Here is a 16,001-nt window from a genome sequence, read left to right on the forward strand (position 1 = left end):
ACGTAATCAACTCATACTTGTATTTAACTGAGGTTTAGAGTAGTCTGGCTTCATCACGATCATGGCGTCATGGGACATTCGAAGCACAAACTTTCAGATTGTTTACTTTTTAAGTGCAATGTCGGAGATGATTCTGTTCGCTGGTATAACTTTTGGATGGGCCTCAATTGAAATTGTGTTTAGAGAAGAAGGATTCTTTAGTTATCTTTGCAGAGAGAACGAAGCTTCGTTTAATGTAACAAATTCAACTACTGCAACGGAAAGAGGCCTAAACCTTGTTTGCAATGACCAAAAGAATCGCTTTAATCTTGTATTTAACGTCGCTGTTGGCTTTGTGTGCTTCTGTCAAACTCCAGCTGGTTTTTTCAATGACAAATATGGTCCAAGAGCTTCACAGGCTCTCGGATGGTAAGGCTCGATTACCTTAGTGTTTGCTTTCAAATGTGTGATGCCCTGACTTTCAAGATCTATTGTTTCTATTTTGCCTGCGACATGAGATTCTATTTCTCTATTCAATCTCAGCTCCGAGTTGACGCCGTCGATTTTGCAGACCCTTTGAGAAAAGTGATTTTGCTGTAGGAGAAAAAAATCCAGTGAAGGGTACAGCGAAATACGACGTAATTCGCGATCTGACTCTCCAAAGTCCTAAACAATATAAAATCTTCGGCACAGGTTTTTTGCAAATTACATCACCCTTTCCTTGAGATTCTATTGACACAGAATTGCGTGCCGAAGAGACATCCCTTTATCAAGGAATGGTTCATTTGTCTTTTACCTTTTGAAAGTGAAAATTGGGCTTATTGTTTGGATAACAATTTTGATGGATTACAAAGGGATTGTCTTTGCCCTTTGTTTGCTCGCAATCCAATCATAAGTCGAGGGTCAAGGGTCGGGGGTTGAAAATTTGCTGCTATTAGCCGTAAGGCAACAACGGACTCTTGTGAAATTGTGAAATTCTTAGTCAAAACTTGGTCAAAATTTCGCAAGCCTTTGAGTGTGGAGACGCAGCTTGCTGTCACTTTATATTATTTATCTGACGAAGCTCATTACAGGAAAATTGCTAACTCCTTTGGTATTGCAAAGTCAACCGTTTGTTCTGTAATTAGACGCACAACGAATGCCATAACTCAATTTTTGGGCCCGAAGTATATCAAAATCTGTCTATCTTAGATGTGGCAGGAGACCCACCCCACAGCTGCGCACATTCTTCAAAGAACAGCGAGATCACTCTGCCATGTCCACTCTTTCTTGTCACCATGTCCAGAGTCAACTGCATTTCTATACTTCGTCCTTACTGCCTTGAGCTTACTGCTTACTTTCTCCTTGCTCAAATCATCGGGACTATGTGGGTAATCTTTACCAACTCTGTCTGCTTCTCCACAATTTCTTAAATATTTTGTCATTCTTTCGGCAATGTCGACATATTTCGATTGCACGCTCTCCCAATCTTTACCCTGTGATATATTATGCGTCTTGTATTCTACGGCTATATTAGGCAACAGAAGAACTTCATCATCAGTCCAATTCAGGTATTCTTCACCTGAAGCTGATTTACGAGGACGAGGTGGCATCACTTCTTTTATTTGAAATCAGTGCCTTCACTTTCACTTTGCGAACTTGGAACTCAGGTCGTTGAATGTTTTCGCGCCAATATCAGAAGCCTCGTTTTCAGAAAGAGAAAAACAGATGTATTTTTGAGAACTAGTGTGAACACCAATTAATAGATATCCGTTTCTGCCTGAAAACGGAGTAGTGTGAACAGAGATAAAAACAGCTCCGTTTTTGCTGCCAAAAACGAATCTAATCGAAAACGGAGTAATGTGAACGTAGCCTTAGTTCGCTCTTTCTCTTTACCCATTTCAATATCTACACCCTAAGGCTGTTGGGCAATTTGCCTCCTTGCCCCTCCCTCTCGGCGGACTTGGTTGCAGCTACACCCCCTTTGAGGGCATATCCGATGCGATATTGCCATTGGTTTGCAGAAGACCCGTGTAAATATTTCTTTCTTTGACAGGTTGTTCCCCGATACTAGCCAACTGCAGCCCATCTTAAAAATTTCTTTTTATGAGAAGTAGGCCTGGAAGATACCTTGGTTTTATGACTGTCCGAATATTTGACGTTAAGGTCAGTGCAAACTGAGACTTGAAATGTCTCGTTCCAATATCTTGAAACCTGGACGTCCGGATTGCGAAAACACCCCCTCCCTCTATGCCCGAATTTATCTTGATTCACCAAACTCACCTCTCCCCCTTCAGCTTGGACGTCCTTTATGAATGGTCCTTAACCCAGTGTCCTTGTGACTCTATCCAAAACGACACGTCTCTGCTCTTTCTATAGACGCCCTTCACCTTACATGATTGCTTACATGAACGAGGGTCCCAACAATACGTGCTTACATGAAGGTTGCATTTTGGATTTATTGTGCCCTTTGAGCTGGGTGCAGATACTTTTTTGTGTTCCATTAAAAAACCCTTTTGTTTTACCTCACTCTCTCGTTTCAGCCTCTTATTTGTTGTTGCCGGACTTGGGCAAGCCTTCGTAACAAAAGGTAATTCACCTGCATTATTCCGAGGGGCAAATCACTCCAAGAAAATCTCGTACACCTTTTGTGAAAATCCTATTGTTTCATCTGAAAATCCCCGAAAATCCTTCTGTTTGGGCAAAATCTCGTACGCTATTTGCAAAAGTGAATCGCCCCTCGCATTAATCAAGACTAAACCTGTCGTTCCGTATGCACCCAATGAGCCTATGTCAGCTACGTCATTGTATGACCAGATTGTGCTTTTAAAGATTGGTTAGCAATGACGTCAATTTCGAGTTTTGAGAGTTTTGGGATTAAATAATATTGTATAAACACATGCATTTTCCTTTTCAAATAATGACATAAATAATAGGCTTCGTTTTTATAACGCAATGGTTTTGGTGTAAAGATAAAGAGCAAAAACCAGCATCCTAGCCTAAAAATTTATATAACTACCCAGGCCTAAAAATAGCTGTTGGTATCTGCATCTCGTTTAGCATATCGAGTTGTTTACTTGACTGGGGCTAATCGTCAGGGCCAGGGGGGTTTTGGCCCCCTCTGCTGTCAAAATCTGACAGATTCTTGAAAAAATCAGTGTTTTGTCGGAATATTATTCAACTTGAGCTTTGGGTAAAAAGGAGAAGTGCAACGAACCTTTTAGCGGCATAAATTACTTAGACTAAAATACTGATCGTATCATCGAGAAGCAATGCACTTTTGTAAAGAAAATTCTAGATTTCCATAAAAAACAATTTGCAATATTGGTCATGAATTATACCTTTATCTTATTTTGAAGACCGGGACAGTGCCAATTTTGTGCCTATCGCCAGATTTGAAAATGTAGTCCCTGATTTGAAAATTTATGCAGTTATATTGCATAAGGGAAAACAAGGAAGAAATCGATCAATACCATACCATCGCTTTCCGCCAGTGGATATTCATTTTGAGAGTAAAATTTTGTTATTAAAATTTGCTCCAAAGAATGCAATTTCCGGCGAACTTGAAGTATTAAGATCATAAAAACTTTTGCCCTTCGGCGGCAAATTTTGCCTCAGGGAGTAACTTTATTCTACCCTTGTCCTAATCAACCGATCTATAGGGTTGCGAGATTTCAGGGACTTTTACAGTAAGTATGAAGAAACAGAGATAAGATAAAAAGTGCATTTTAAATATCTTTCTAACTAAGGCAAAGGCTATGTGTTTTCTCCCCCCCCCCCCTTGCACTAACATGAAATGCTTCTATTTGATTAAGATAAATCAAAGAAATTTTTGGGAAAATTTTTCCTTTTTGGCGCCCTCTAGCATTCATTCGCAACGACGCCCTTGTTACTTGAATCAAATTTGATGCTAAGTGACTGTGCTTTTTTACTTGTATATCTACGAAACGATATGTAGCAGTTAAATTTGAAACTGGCAGGTTCACTTCAACCAATGCTGATACCTTAGATTTTATTCCCGTTAATTAACCAATTCCAGGGTCAAAGTTACTAAAATAACAGCCGGCTCAATTTAACTTGTAATAATTTTCGCTTTTGTTTTCACATATCATGACTCCTTTTGTGTTCTTTTGCAGAAACATCAGTTTTTCTCTTCCCCATATTCATCTTCTATTGCTGTGGCGGAGTTTTCATAGCATATGCAAAGTTTCGGGTAGGTATTTTGGTTGTATCTCAATGCAAACGTGCATTTGTTTTCAAACTTGCAAGTATACAGTAGAATCTCGATTAACAGATACTTCTATACAGCGAACACTTACATGCAAGTGACAATTACACCTGTCAACTGAAAATGAGTTTTTCACTGGAAGCGAGTTTTGGTTTTTGGTGCCACAATTTTGATTTTTTCCGGAACGTTGAATCAGTGCCGTTGGAACGAAATTCATAATTGTGAGGGGGGGGGCTGCCTATTGTATTTCTTTTCATTCAGTACATTGTTAAAAGGGAATATACTACAGTTTGACAATTATTGGGGGCCTCCAGCCACTCGGTTCCAACGGGCCTGTTAATTTTACGAGATGCTCGGTTTCTTACTTCAGTTACACGGAATTTTATTTGTGATCGAGCTAACGTACGCGATTGGCCCCTTTTTTTAATTCAATTGAGCAATTGAATCATCTGTGTTTCTGTACGTTTTTGCTACCTTTTTAGCCGAAGAAGCTGAACAGTTAATGTCGATCCGTACGTAAATATGACATGATTCGGTTTAGTTTGGTGCCAACTTTCTTTACGCACGCGCAATGATGTTAAGTGAGTGGGATAGCCCACCTGATTGCGTTTACATGGATAATTTCCATCCCACCCGACGCGGATCTCACCAGCCTTTCTAGCGGATCTCACCTGAGCGTGCTGGCCCCATGGCTGGCCCACTCTGCATGTAAACGCAAATACAGAGAACAAAGAGATTTATAGAACACACGGGTTTCACTTGAGTTAACCAGCCCTCTTAAGTGGACTAGCCCAGTTCATGTCACAGACCCTTAAGTAGGGCTTTGACTTTTGAAAAAAAATAATTGGGTAAATAATTCATCCCTTGTTTGGCAGTTTCTGTTAATTTGGGTTTTCTTGTTGATACGATGTTATATGGAGGGTTGCTCTATCAATTGCCAAGGTTTTTGTTGGCCCGCCTTTATATGAAAGATCTTATACTACTGTATAACATTCTTACACTAGTGTTTGACATGCGCGGTTTGTTAATTTAAAGTTATGTCGAGTTTCGCAGAAATAGCGTAAAGAAATCACGAGTGTATATCTGACAACATAACAAAACTCAATAATAATAGCGAACACAACTTCAGCAAGCGAGACACACTAAACTAATCACAGTCACATGATGTATAACCGCTTTTGCGGAACAGGAAGCGGATGTAGATACGAATCAATATAACAAAAGATAATTATTGTTCAACAGTCCCCCTTGATGAGTATCTTCTCTTAGTCCTTTAATCTAAGACCCATCAAGTTTCGCAATTTTTCAAACTTTTCTTTAGGCAGCCCTTTAGTAAGGATATCTGCAATCATTTCCTCTGATGGACAATACTTTAGATTTACTTGTTTCTTTTCCACAGCATCTCGAACAAAGTGGTACTTTATATCTATATGCTTTGTTCGTGAGTGGCTGGTTTGGTTCTTTGATAGAGCGATTGCTCCTTGGTTGTCTTCGAATATTGTTGTGGGTCCCGATGTTTCAATTCCTGAACTCTCTATCAATCTTCGAAGCCAGATAGCTTCTTGCGTAGCTGTACTGAGACTGATGTACTCAGCTTCTGTCGTTGACAGCGCAACAACACTCTGCCGTTGACTTCTCCATGAAACTGTAGAACCTGCTAGTTGAAACATGTATCCTGAAGTAGATCGTCTTGAATCAACGTCACCAGCCCAATTTGCATCAGAATACCCTTGTAACTTTAAACTTGCGTTGTTTGCGTCAAACGTAAGGCAGTAGTCAAGTGTTCCTTTCAGGTAACGGAATATTCTCTTAACTCCTTGCCAATGATCTAAAGAAGGGTTTGACATGAACTGACTCAGAGCTCCTACAGCAAAACATATGTCTGGTCTTGATGCAATCATGGCATAGTTTAATGATCCGATTGCTGCTTGATATTCTTTCTTGTCAAACGCTTTTTCACCATCAGATAGCTTCGTGTATACCTTTCCATATGCCTTCTGATTTACAAAGAGAGTTCTATTTTCTCGACTGCGCTCAATAAGCATTCCTAAACATTGCATCGCAGGTCCCATATCTTGCATTTCAAATCTTTGTGATAACATCTGCTTCTCCTTCACAAGCAATTGGCTATCATTGGAAGCAATCAGGATATCATCAACGTATAATGAAAGAATCACAAATGATACCTGATTTCCATTGCTGGACACCGCTTTTGTGTATATGCATGAATCTGCATTGCTCTGCTTGTACTCAGAATCCTTTAGAAATCTATCGATTTCCATATTCCAGCATCTAGCCGACTGTTTCAGGCCATACAGACTTTTCTTTAACTTGCAAAACTTTCCTTCTGCGCCCTCTTTAACGCATCCAGCGGGCTGTGCCATGTAAATATCTTCCTCGAGTATGCCGTTTAAGAAAGCAGTCTTAACATCCATTTGGTGAAGCTCGAGATCTAATGTGTTGGCAACAGCTAGAACTACTCGAATTGAGTTATACCTCGCAACAGGTGCAAACACTTCATTGTAGTCAGTTCCTTCTTCTTGGGAGAAACCCTGAGCCACTAGGCGTGCTTTGAATCGATTGAAGCTACCATCTGCATTCCTCTTGATCTTAAAAATCCATTTGCAGCCAACAACATTCTTGTCAGGTGGTAAATCAACTAGCTCCCAAGTGTTGTTCTTGGTTAATGATTCATATTCACTGTCAATGGCGTCCTTCCACTGTGTTGCGAATTTACTGTTCAATGCTTCTTGTAGACTTTTAGGCTCTTCACTGTCCTGCACTGCAATATTTGCACAGTCCAAATCTTCATGTTGCCACCATTCACCCGTTATACTTCCTAATCTTTCAGGAGCAACTCTGTTTCTTTGAGGTCTTTGATGCAGTTCTTCTGGTACAGCATTTTCTTCTTCTTGATTCTCTGCAAGTTCTTCATTATCTTTACTCTTGTTGGCATCTTGTACGGCCTTGAAATGCAAAGCATCAGACGATAAATCTTTCTTGTCAGTAGTTAACAGTTCTGTTAATCCCTTTTCATTGTCAAACAGTTTGTGTTCGAAGGAATTCTCCAGAAATATGACATCACGACTTCTTATCATCTGCTTTGTTTCAGGATTGTACAACTTGTATCCTTTACAGCCAAAAGGGTAACCAACAAAGATACAATGCATAGACTTTTTGTCCAGTTTGCTTCTTTTTTGGTCTGGCACATGGACAAAAGCATTACAGCCAAATACTTTGAAATGGCTTACATCAGGTTTCTCATCATACCAGCACTCATGTGGTGTTTTCTCTTTCAAACATGATGTTGGGCTTCTGTTTCTGATGTAATTTGCTGTAGACACAGCCTCTGCCCAAAAACTCAATGGAAGATTACCATGATGTAGCATTGACCTTACAGTTTCTATGATTGTTCGGTTCATGCGTTCAGCAACGCCATTCTGCTGTGGTGTGTAGGGAACCGTGACTTCGTGCAGTATTCCACGACTTTTGCAATATTCAGCAAATTCTTCTGAAATGTATTCGCCTCCATTATCTGATCTAAGCTTCTTTACTTGTTTTCCAATCAGTCTTTCAGATGACTCAACAAATTCTTTAAATTTATCCAGTACTTCACTCTTCTTCTTTAGCATGTACACAGTAGTGTAGTGAGTACAGTCATCTATGAAGGTGACAAAATACCTTGAACCTCCCACTGAAGTGACATTCATGGGACCACACACATCACTGTGTATGAGTTCTAAAGGCTGAGTATTCTTCTGTGAACAGTTCTTTGAAAATGGTTGGCGACTTTGTTTCCCATAGGCACAGCCTTCACATTTTCTATCAGTTTGCTCATTTGGTTTCCAGCTCAGCCCATCTACCATAGATTTGTTGTGCAGCAGCTTCAGGTTGTCATAACCAAGGTGTCCATAGCGATAATGCCAAAGTGCATTGTCATCATTTGCAACAGTTGATCCAAAACAGCATGATTGCTCGGGATCTACATTCAATTTATACAGTTTTCCATGCTTGTGGCCAATACTGTATACATTGCCATTGATGATTATCTTGCAATGTTGACCTTTAAACTGCACTTCTGCATCTTTGTCAGTGATAGAAGGCAAAGATAGCAAGTTTTTCTGTATTTTTGGTACGTAAAGTACATCTTTCAGGGTTGCATTCACCTTGTCTTTGCCATCATACAAAACAAGCTGCAATTCCCCTTTTCCATAAGCAAAAATTACAGTATCATCAGCAAGCTTCACTTCTATTGGTTTCTTGAATGGTGTATATCCATACATCCCCTTTTTAACAGGGGTCATGTGCTGTGATGCCCCCGAGTCTATCCACCAGTCATCTTTATCTGATGGAGTATTACCCACAGCTAACGCAATCTCAGTTGCTGTTTCTTCATTTACCTTGCCATTTTCTTGTTTTGTTTCTGCCATACTTGCTGTTACGTTCTTGGGGTTATTTTTTGCATCAGCTTTCTTTTTAAAGCAATCCCTGGCAAAGTGTCCGGGCTTTTTGCAATAATGGCATTGAAATTTCTTGCAATTATTTATTTTCTTGTGTTCTGTTAATTTCTTTGTAAATAATGCATCTTGGCACGCCTCAGCTTTTGGAGTACTCACTGTCCCTTCACTTCCGCCCTGCATTTTATCATATTCGTGAATTAATCTGTCACGAACATAGTTCCAACTCAATTTCTCTTCAGCAATTGTTTCTAGAGCAGTGATCAAATAATTGTATTCCTCAGGTAAACTGCTTATTAAAATGATAACCAAATCTTTTTCAGCTATTTCGTCATCCACTGCTTCCAAATGCTCGGCAAGTGTTTTAATATAATTTATATGGTCGATCATTTTCGCTCCTTTTCCCATTCGTGCAGAATATAGCTTCCTGCGGTAGAATATTTTTTGTGATAGCGATTTTCGTTCAAAATGTTGTTCAAGATTGTCCCAAGCTTCTTTAGCATTCTTAGCAGATCGAACATAAATTTGTAAACTTGTTTCAACAGACAGGCACACTGTCGCGAGGGCCACATTTTCCCTCTTTCGAAATCTCCTTTGCTGTTCAGGATTTGCTGCGGCATTCAGGGTTTCTTCTCCCGTAACTAATTCCCATAAATCTTTTCCGATAAGGTACATTTTCATCTGGAACTTCCAGCTATGATAGTTCTCTCCATTCAGTTTTTCAACTTTAAAACCAGTGTCTTCGGCTGCCATGATTACAGCGAAATATTCCAACAGACTTCCTCTGATTTATTTATGTACGGAGCAAATATCTAAGCCATGTACAGACGAAAAAACTTATGAAAAGTGTCTGGGCCCATAACCTGTTAATTTAAAGTTATGTCGAGTTTCGCAGAAATAGCGTAAAGAAATCACGAGTGTATATCTGACAACATAACAAAACTCAATAATAATAGCGAACACAACTTCAGCAAGCGAGACACTCTAAACTCATTACAGTCACATGATGTATAACCGCTTTTGCGGAACAGGAAGCGGATGTAGATACGAATCAATATAACAAAAGATAATTGTTGTTCAACACGGTTTTGTCACCAAGAATTTTCAAACAACATGAAGGATGTATAAGATTGAAGACAATGGATTTTTCAAGCATTCCTTGGTGCCACGTGTTTCATCCCGCACGTCGATGCTTGAAACCGTTTTGAAAATGCGCCCCGACTGCATGTGCCCTGTAAATATAGTTGCATCCCGGTTTGTCGGGCTGCTCCGCCAAATTGGGTTTAATGGGGAATTTGCATCCAGGCTGTTTTCCAAGCTAGATCTCAGGTAGGCAGGCCAGCTCACTTCCTGAATAGGCCTTAGGCTCCCTTAACACTACAGAAAGGAACAAACCCAAAATGTTTCCCTGCCTGAAAAAGCGACGATAGCTCTCCGCTTCGATTTTAAATTTTAGATACGTGATAGTTTGAGAACGGTGTTGCCTTTTTTTGATCTTACTTCAAAAATCTAACTATTTGGTTCCATTTCCAAGTCTTGCTTGTTTTCCGCCATGTAAACGATTGGGAGCAGAGCTGTTTGGTCACGATTGAAACGCGGCTGATCTTTGAGTTGGAAAGAGGCTTTTCTGTTAATGTTGGATTGCGGCTACTGATGCGTCGCACGATAGCTCATATTTCGACCAATGTCACCGAGTTTACTTTGCACTGGTTTCGTTCCTTTTTTCCATAAAAGTAAAAGGGAGGAACAAATACATCTCACTGAAAGGAATAGGATCAAATGATTCTGTTCATTTTACTCAAGAAAAAAACAGTTTCTTTTTGTCTAAACAACCATTTTTTGACAGTAGCTGACACTTGGAAAATTACTGAGGTGACGCAATGGAAAATAGAGAAAGGGAGTACTTGTTTCTGGTTCGACAGCAGGAACGATTTGGGGAATGACAATCCCACGCCCCTTTACCGTGATTGTCCTATTCCGTTCCTCGTTCCTCTGTTGGGTCATCACGGACGTTATGCTAATGACTCAAACATCTCCCTTTTTGTGTCTGCTCCTGACCTTCCGTTTTCTTTTTCTAGGTTGTAAGGGTGATTTTCACAGGCTCTAGGTCAATTGTTATATCTATCCTTAGCGGATCATTTGATGCCTCTGCTGCAGTTCTCGTCGTTATCAAGGTATGTTCAAAGTTATACTTACAATCCATGACGAAAGTCTTGTTACACTGCACTAAACGTGTGAATATGGTCAACAGCTTTTCTCTTTAAATGGTTTATTTAATGTTAAGAGACCCGCAGGGGCGCAGTGGCTGGGGGGGCAGGGGGGGCAGCCACCCCCCCCCCCTGGCAAAAATTTTGTCGGATTGTCGGAAAATCCAACGTTTGTCGGAAAATTTGAAATATTAGACAAAATGTAAGGTTTTCATCGATCCTGTTCAAAAGGTCGCATATTTTTTTAAACCTGTCGTAAAATAGGGCATGCTCAACCCTTCTTACTTATTTTCATTAGAGTATTTATCGGAACCATCGCATTGCTGAAATTTGTAAAGGAAATTAACGCTCTGGTCTCAGTTATTTTATAAACTCCCATTTCCGACAGTTAAAATTCAACTCAGTTCATTTCGAAATGAATTCGCTGGTGCTGTAGAAGACGCAAAAAGTTATTATTTTCGCAAAGACTTAGAAGAGGAAAATTTTGTCGAGCGACGAATACGCAGAAAGAAAAAGATGCCAGGGGAAAATTGCATAGATGAATTAGAGGGAAATAGGGAATCCGTATGTCATCGTGATAGTAGATACAGCTATCAGCTCAATGAATACAAGATTCACGTCTCATAAGGCAATTTTGACAGATTTTGCCTTGCTCAACCCTGAATGTTTTCAAAAAACAATTGAAAGGCAGTTGTGTGCAGTGTCATTCAAAAAGGTTGCGAAGAATTACGGCCTGGATGACAAAAAATTAAGAGATGAGTACAGCTCTTTCGCCAATAATTACCATAAATTTTGGAAAGTTAGAGAAAAGAGCAACCCTCTCCCGGCTGCAGGAGAAAGAGAAAACTTTTCAGTTCCATTCAGTTCTTCAGTTGATGATAAGTATAACCTGCAAAGTGCCTTTCCACAGCTGGTCATTTTTTACAAGGTTCTCGTCACTTTGCCAATAGGTTCAACAAACTATGAAAGAGCTTTTTCAAAGCTGAGGATTGTAAAAAAATCGGCTACGGTCAACGATGGGACAAGACCGCCTTTCCTCTCTGATAACAATCAACGTCGAAAGTGATATTTTACAGTCGATAGACTATGGTGACATCATCGATTTGTATGCTGCCACACCTCTTTTGAGAAAGATGCTGCTTGAGTAACAGTTTATATAAATTCAGTTAAAAGAAAACTGTTCTTTTGGACGCGTTATATCTATTTAAGGTTTAGCATAAATTAATGCAAAGTAATTATGATGCGACTTAAAACTTGCCAAAAAAACTTTTTGCTATAAACAGCTATAAACACTAACTTGACAGTTTATTGTCTAGTATATCGAGAAGACTTGTAGGGTGTAAATTTATAACTAGTTGCAGTTTTGTTCATAGCGATTTATATTTGGTAAGTTTTGTTAGAATAAAGGCTATTGTTGAACTTGAAGGTGTATAACGAACGATCCATTCGTTAACGATTTCCAGATCCATTCGTGATATTGTAGTATCAAGTGTTGCAGTATATGCAGCAAGGGTAATCTTCAAGGAATGTATTGAGAAAAAATTTGTCGGAAAAATCATAGTTTTATCGGAAAATTTTCAGCTTTGCCCCCCCAAAAAGTTAACTCCCACTGCGCCCCTGGAGACCCGTGTAAAATACTGGTCGTTACAACTACTTTCTAACTATAGCAAAAAAGGATAGCTTTATATTTGAAATTGTCAAGTAAAGAGTCAGCTTTAAAGGGCATCATATTTTTTGCAACATAATATTTCTCGAATGATATTTCTTAAATGAATCAGCTTTGCTAAAAATTCCTTTCTTCGTTTGCTCTACTCCCCCTCCTTACAATCTATTATATTTTATATCCAATATAAGTTCTGCAAAGAGCAAGAAAAGAAGATATCAGAAATAGTACTAAAACGTCAAAGTTTTCAGAAACCTTGTATGTTTGACCTCTGTAAAAGTTTTTTGTGACATTTAAAGTATCGTTTATTTTGCTTTAGCAACGTTTCATTCTTTAGGGGCAAAAGATGAAAAGGTTTTCAAACTCCCCTGCAAAAACAATCCATAACAACTACTTGATTGCTTTATCAGCGGTCAGGGGTGACAGTAGGGAAGGGCTAGGGGACTAGAGACCACCATCGGGGTATACAAGCCCTTCCATTGAGAGGTCAAAATCAAAGTTGTTGTTATAAGCCTGCGAGGAGGAGGATAGTTTAAACCCCTGCCGGAAGGCTGTGCATCTTTGTATGAAAATGTCTAGTCCCAACACTGGGTTAGTAATAACTATGTATCTTCCTGAGTTGCCAAGCTTATTCTAGTGGTTAGATGAATTGGTACCATGGTACTTCCACACTCATACTTTGATTCAATTTGTAAAGTTTTATTCTATTTTGTTGTAGTTGATATGGGACGCTGGGATCTCGTTGAGAGACATCAGTTTGTTTTATTCTGCCATTTGCCTGGCCCTGGTGTCGTTATCAGGGTTTTTTCTTACTCCCTCATACAATGTTCTATTTGAGGAAGCCAAGCGCGTTGAGCCAACCATTCCAAGGTAAGTTTACCCGTAATACCAACCTATTATTATCATTCATGTTAGTTAACAGAAAAAACATGTGAAATTTAATTGTTTGATAATAGCTGTAACATATGTTTTAGGGAGGAAGCTGAAGAACTTGAAGCACTGCCAAAGAACATAGTTCCAGGTAGGCAGTTTAATGTTTCTGAGATAATTAGGTGCGTCAGTTGCACAACCAGTTGACAATTCTTCCATCGTATTGTCCAAGACATGCTTGCAGGTAATACGTTGAGCGTTTCATTTGTCAAAAGAAATGTCCGAATGTTTTGGAAGAAACAAGTTATGGTCTGTGACAAATTACTCGTTCAATTGCTCCTGTTATAAACATGTCTCAGTTTGATTTGGGATGGCCCACAGAATTATCAATACGCTAACCCCACTCATATCTTCCAAAAATAGGCCTTTGAAAAGTATAAACGGACATATATCCTAGTGTTCTGATAAATGATCTCGAATTTTATTGAATTTGATTTGGCAATGAGCTGTTTCCAAGAACAAAATTGTATGGAATGTCTGTTAATAAAATGGAATTCTATCATGATTTATAGCTGTGTACCTTAGCTAGTTGTTTATCCGTTCATTCCCTGTTAGATTATCTATTCCTGTTTAGTCGATAGATGCAAAGCTGCTACTCTTTTTCGTTTTTCATCAGTTGAGCAGGATAGTGAAAATAATGAATGGAATTTACTGAAAATGCATTCACCTTGATGATGAATTTTCATCCCTCCTTAAATCGTATAACATGACCGCCATGAATTGTTTGCTTTTTTGCTTGCCGTTCTATGCTAAGTTCTCTTGTTTTATTTCGTTTTTCTCACTAGAAACGTTTTTAAAGTCAGTGTTCTCCGCACAGTTTATTCTGGAACTAACATATCTCAGTATATGCCAGCTTTCTCTATGGTATTTCATTGGCAGCCTTGAATGGCAAATAGCTCTTCAATCTTCGGATTCCAAAGAAGCAGGTAGGCCATACATTTCTGGTTTTTATGGTTTCTATCGTAAATGCAAGGTATATGGTAAAGACACGCTTTTAGAAACTTCCTAGAGCAAAACACAACGAACGAAGATTTGGAGCGAAGGCCCCCTTGACTCTAACTGAAGTGGCCAGTGACTGAAGTGGCCGGTGACTGAAGTGGTCAGTGACTGAAGTGGCCAGTGACTGAAGTGGCCGGTGACTGAAGTGGCCAGTGACTGAAGTGTTCAGTGACTGAAGTGGCCGGTGACTGAAGTGGCCAGTGACTGAAGTGTTCAGTGACTGAAGTGGCCGGTGACTAAAGTGGTCAGTGACTGAAGTGTTCAGTGACTGAAGTGGCCGGTGACTGAAGTGGCCGGTGACTGAAGTGGCCGGTGACTAAAGTGGTCAGTGACTGAAGTGGTCAGTGACTGAAGTGGCCAGTGACTGAAGTGGCCGGTGACTGAAGTGGCCAGTGACTGAAGTGGCCAGTGACTAAAGTGGTCAGTGACTGAAGTGGCCAGTGACTGAAGTGGCCGGTGACTGAAGTGGCCGGTGACTGAAGTGGTCAGTGACTGAAGTGGCCGGTGACTGAAGTGGCCGGTGACTGAAGTGGCCAGTGACTAAAGTGGTCAGTGACTGAAGTGGTCAGTGACTGAAGTGGTCAGTGACTGAAGTGCCCAGTGACTGAAGTGGCCCGTGACTGAAGTGGCCAGTGACTAAAGTGGCCAGTGACTGAAGTGGCCAGTGACTGAAGTGGCCGGTGACTGAAGTGGCCGGTGACTGAAGTGGCCGGTGACTGAAGTGGTCAGTGACTAAAGTGGCCAGTGACTAAAGTGGTCAGTGACTGAAGTGATCAGTGACTAAAGTGGCCAGTGACTTAAGTGGCCAGTGACTGAAGTGGCCGGTGACTGAAGTGGCCGGTGACTGAAGTGGCCAGTGACTGAAGTGGCCAGTGACTAAAGTGGTCAGTGACTGAAGTGGTCAGTGACTGAAGTGGCCGGTGACTAAAGTGGTCAGTGACTAAAGTGGTCAGTGACTGAAGTGGTCAGTGACTTAAGTGGCCGGTGACTGAAGTGGCCGGTGACTGAAGTGGCCGGTGACTGAAGTGGCCAGTGACTGAAGTGGCCAGTGACTAAAGTGGTCAGTGACTGAAGTGGTCAGTGACTGAAGTGGCCGGTGACTAAAGTGGTCAGTGACTAAAGTGGTCAGTGACTGAAGTGGTCAGTGACTGAAGTGGCCGGTGACTGAAGTGGCCAGTGACTGAAGTGGCCAGTGACTAAAGTGGTCAGTGACTGAAGTGGTCAGTGACTTAAGTGGCCGGTGACTAATGTGGTCAGTGACTGAAGTGGCCAGTGACTGAAGTGGCCAGTGACTGAAGTGGCCAGTGATTCTACCTGAAGTGAAAGAAGGAAAGCTGTGAACAAGTTCTTTCCTTTTTAAGTGAAGATAAAAGGAATTTGACTTCTGTGATTTTTTTAATCATAGTTTTAATTTAGCTATTTTGCTGCAAAAAATCAGAAAAAATTGAAGGGAACCATTATTTAACATGATTAAAAAAGATGCGATGGTACTAAATACGCCATTTAGCAGTTTCTTGTCGATTTTATTAGCTGTTCATATTTCAGCCCTTTTATTTAGC

The 16,001-nt window shown here is 40.2% G+C and overlaps 1 protein-coding gene across 2 annotated transcripts in view; it reads left to right on the plus strand.

Moving 5' to 3' along the window:
• Positions 1–61: 61 nt before the first annotated feature.
• Positions 62–16,001, plus strand: part of LOC135683815 (equilibrative nucleobase transporter 1) — a 19,181-nt gene continuing 3,241 nt past the window's right edge. Inside the window, exons 1-7 of one of the 2 annotated variants that reach the window (XM_065199167.2) lie at positions 62–408; positions 2,502–2,548; positions 4,095–4,171; positions 10,722–10,817; positions 13,232–13,383; positions 13,488–13,534; positions 14,229–14,369. In XM_065199167.2, coding sequence (XP_065055239.2) covers positions 62–408; positions 2,502–2,548; positions 4,095–4,171; positions 10,722–10,817; positions 13,232–13,383; positions 13,488–13,534; positions 14,229–14,369 — 907 coding nt within the window. The remainder of the gene's footprint in view (positions 409–2,501; positions 2,549–4,094; positions 4,172–10,721; positions 10,818–13,231; positions 13,384–13,487; positions 13,535–14,228; positions 14,370–16,001) is intronic. The other variant, XM_089109421.1, reaches the window with a different exon arrangement.

This window comes from Rhopilema esculentum, chromosome 7, assembly GCF_057945365.1.
Source record: "Rhopilema esculentum isolate cy_ngs chromosome 7, ASM5794536v1, whole genome shotgun sequence".
Lineage (NCBI taxonomy): Eukaryota > Metazoa > Cnidaria > Scyphozoa > Rhizostomeae > Rhizostomatidae > Rhopilema > Rhopilema esculentum.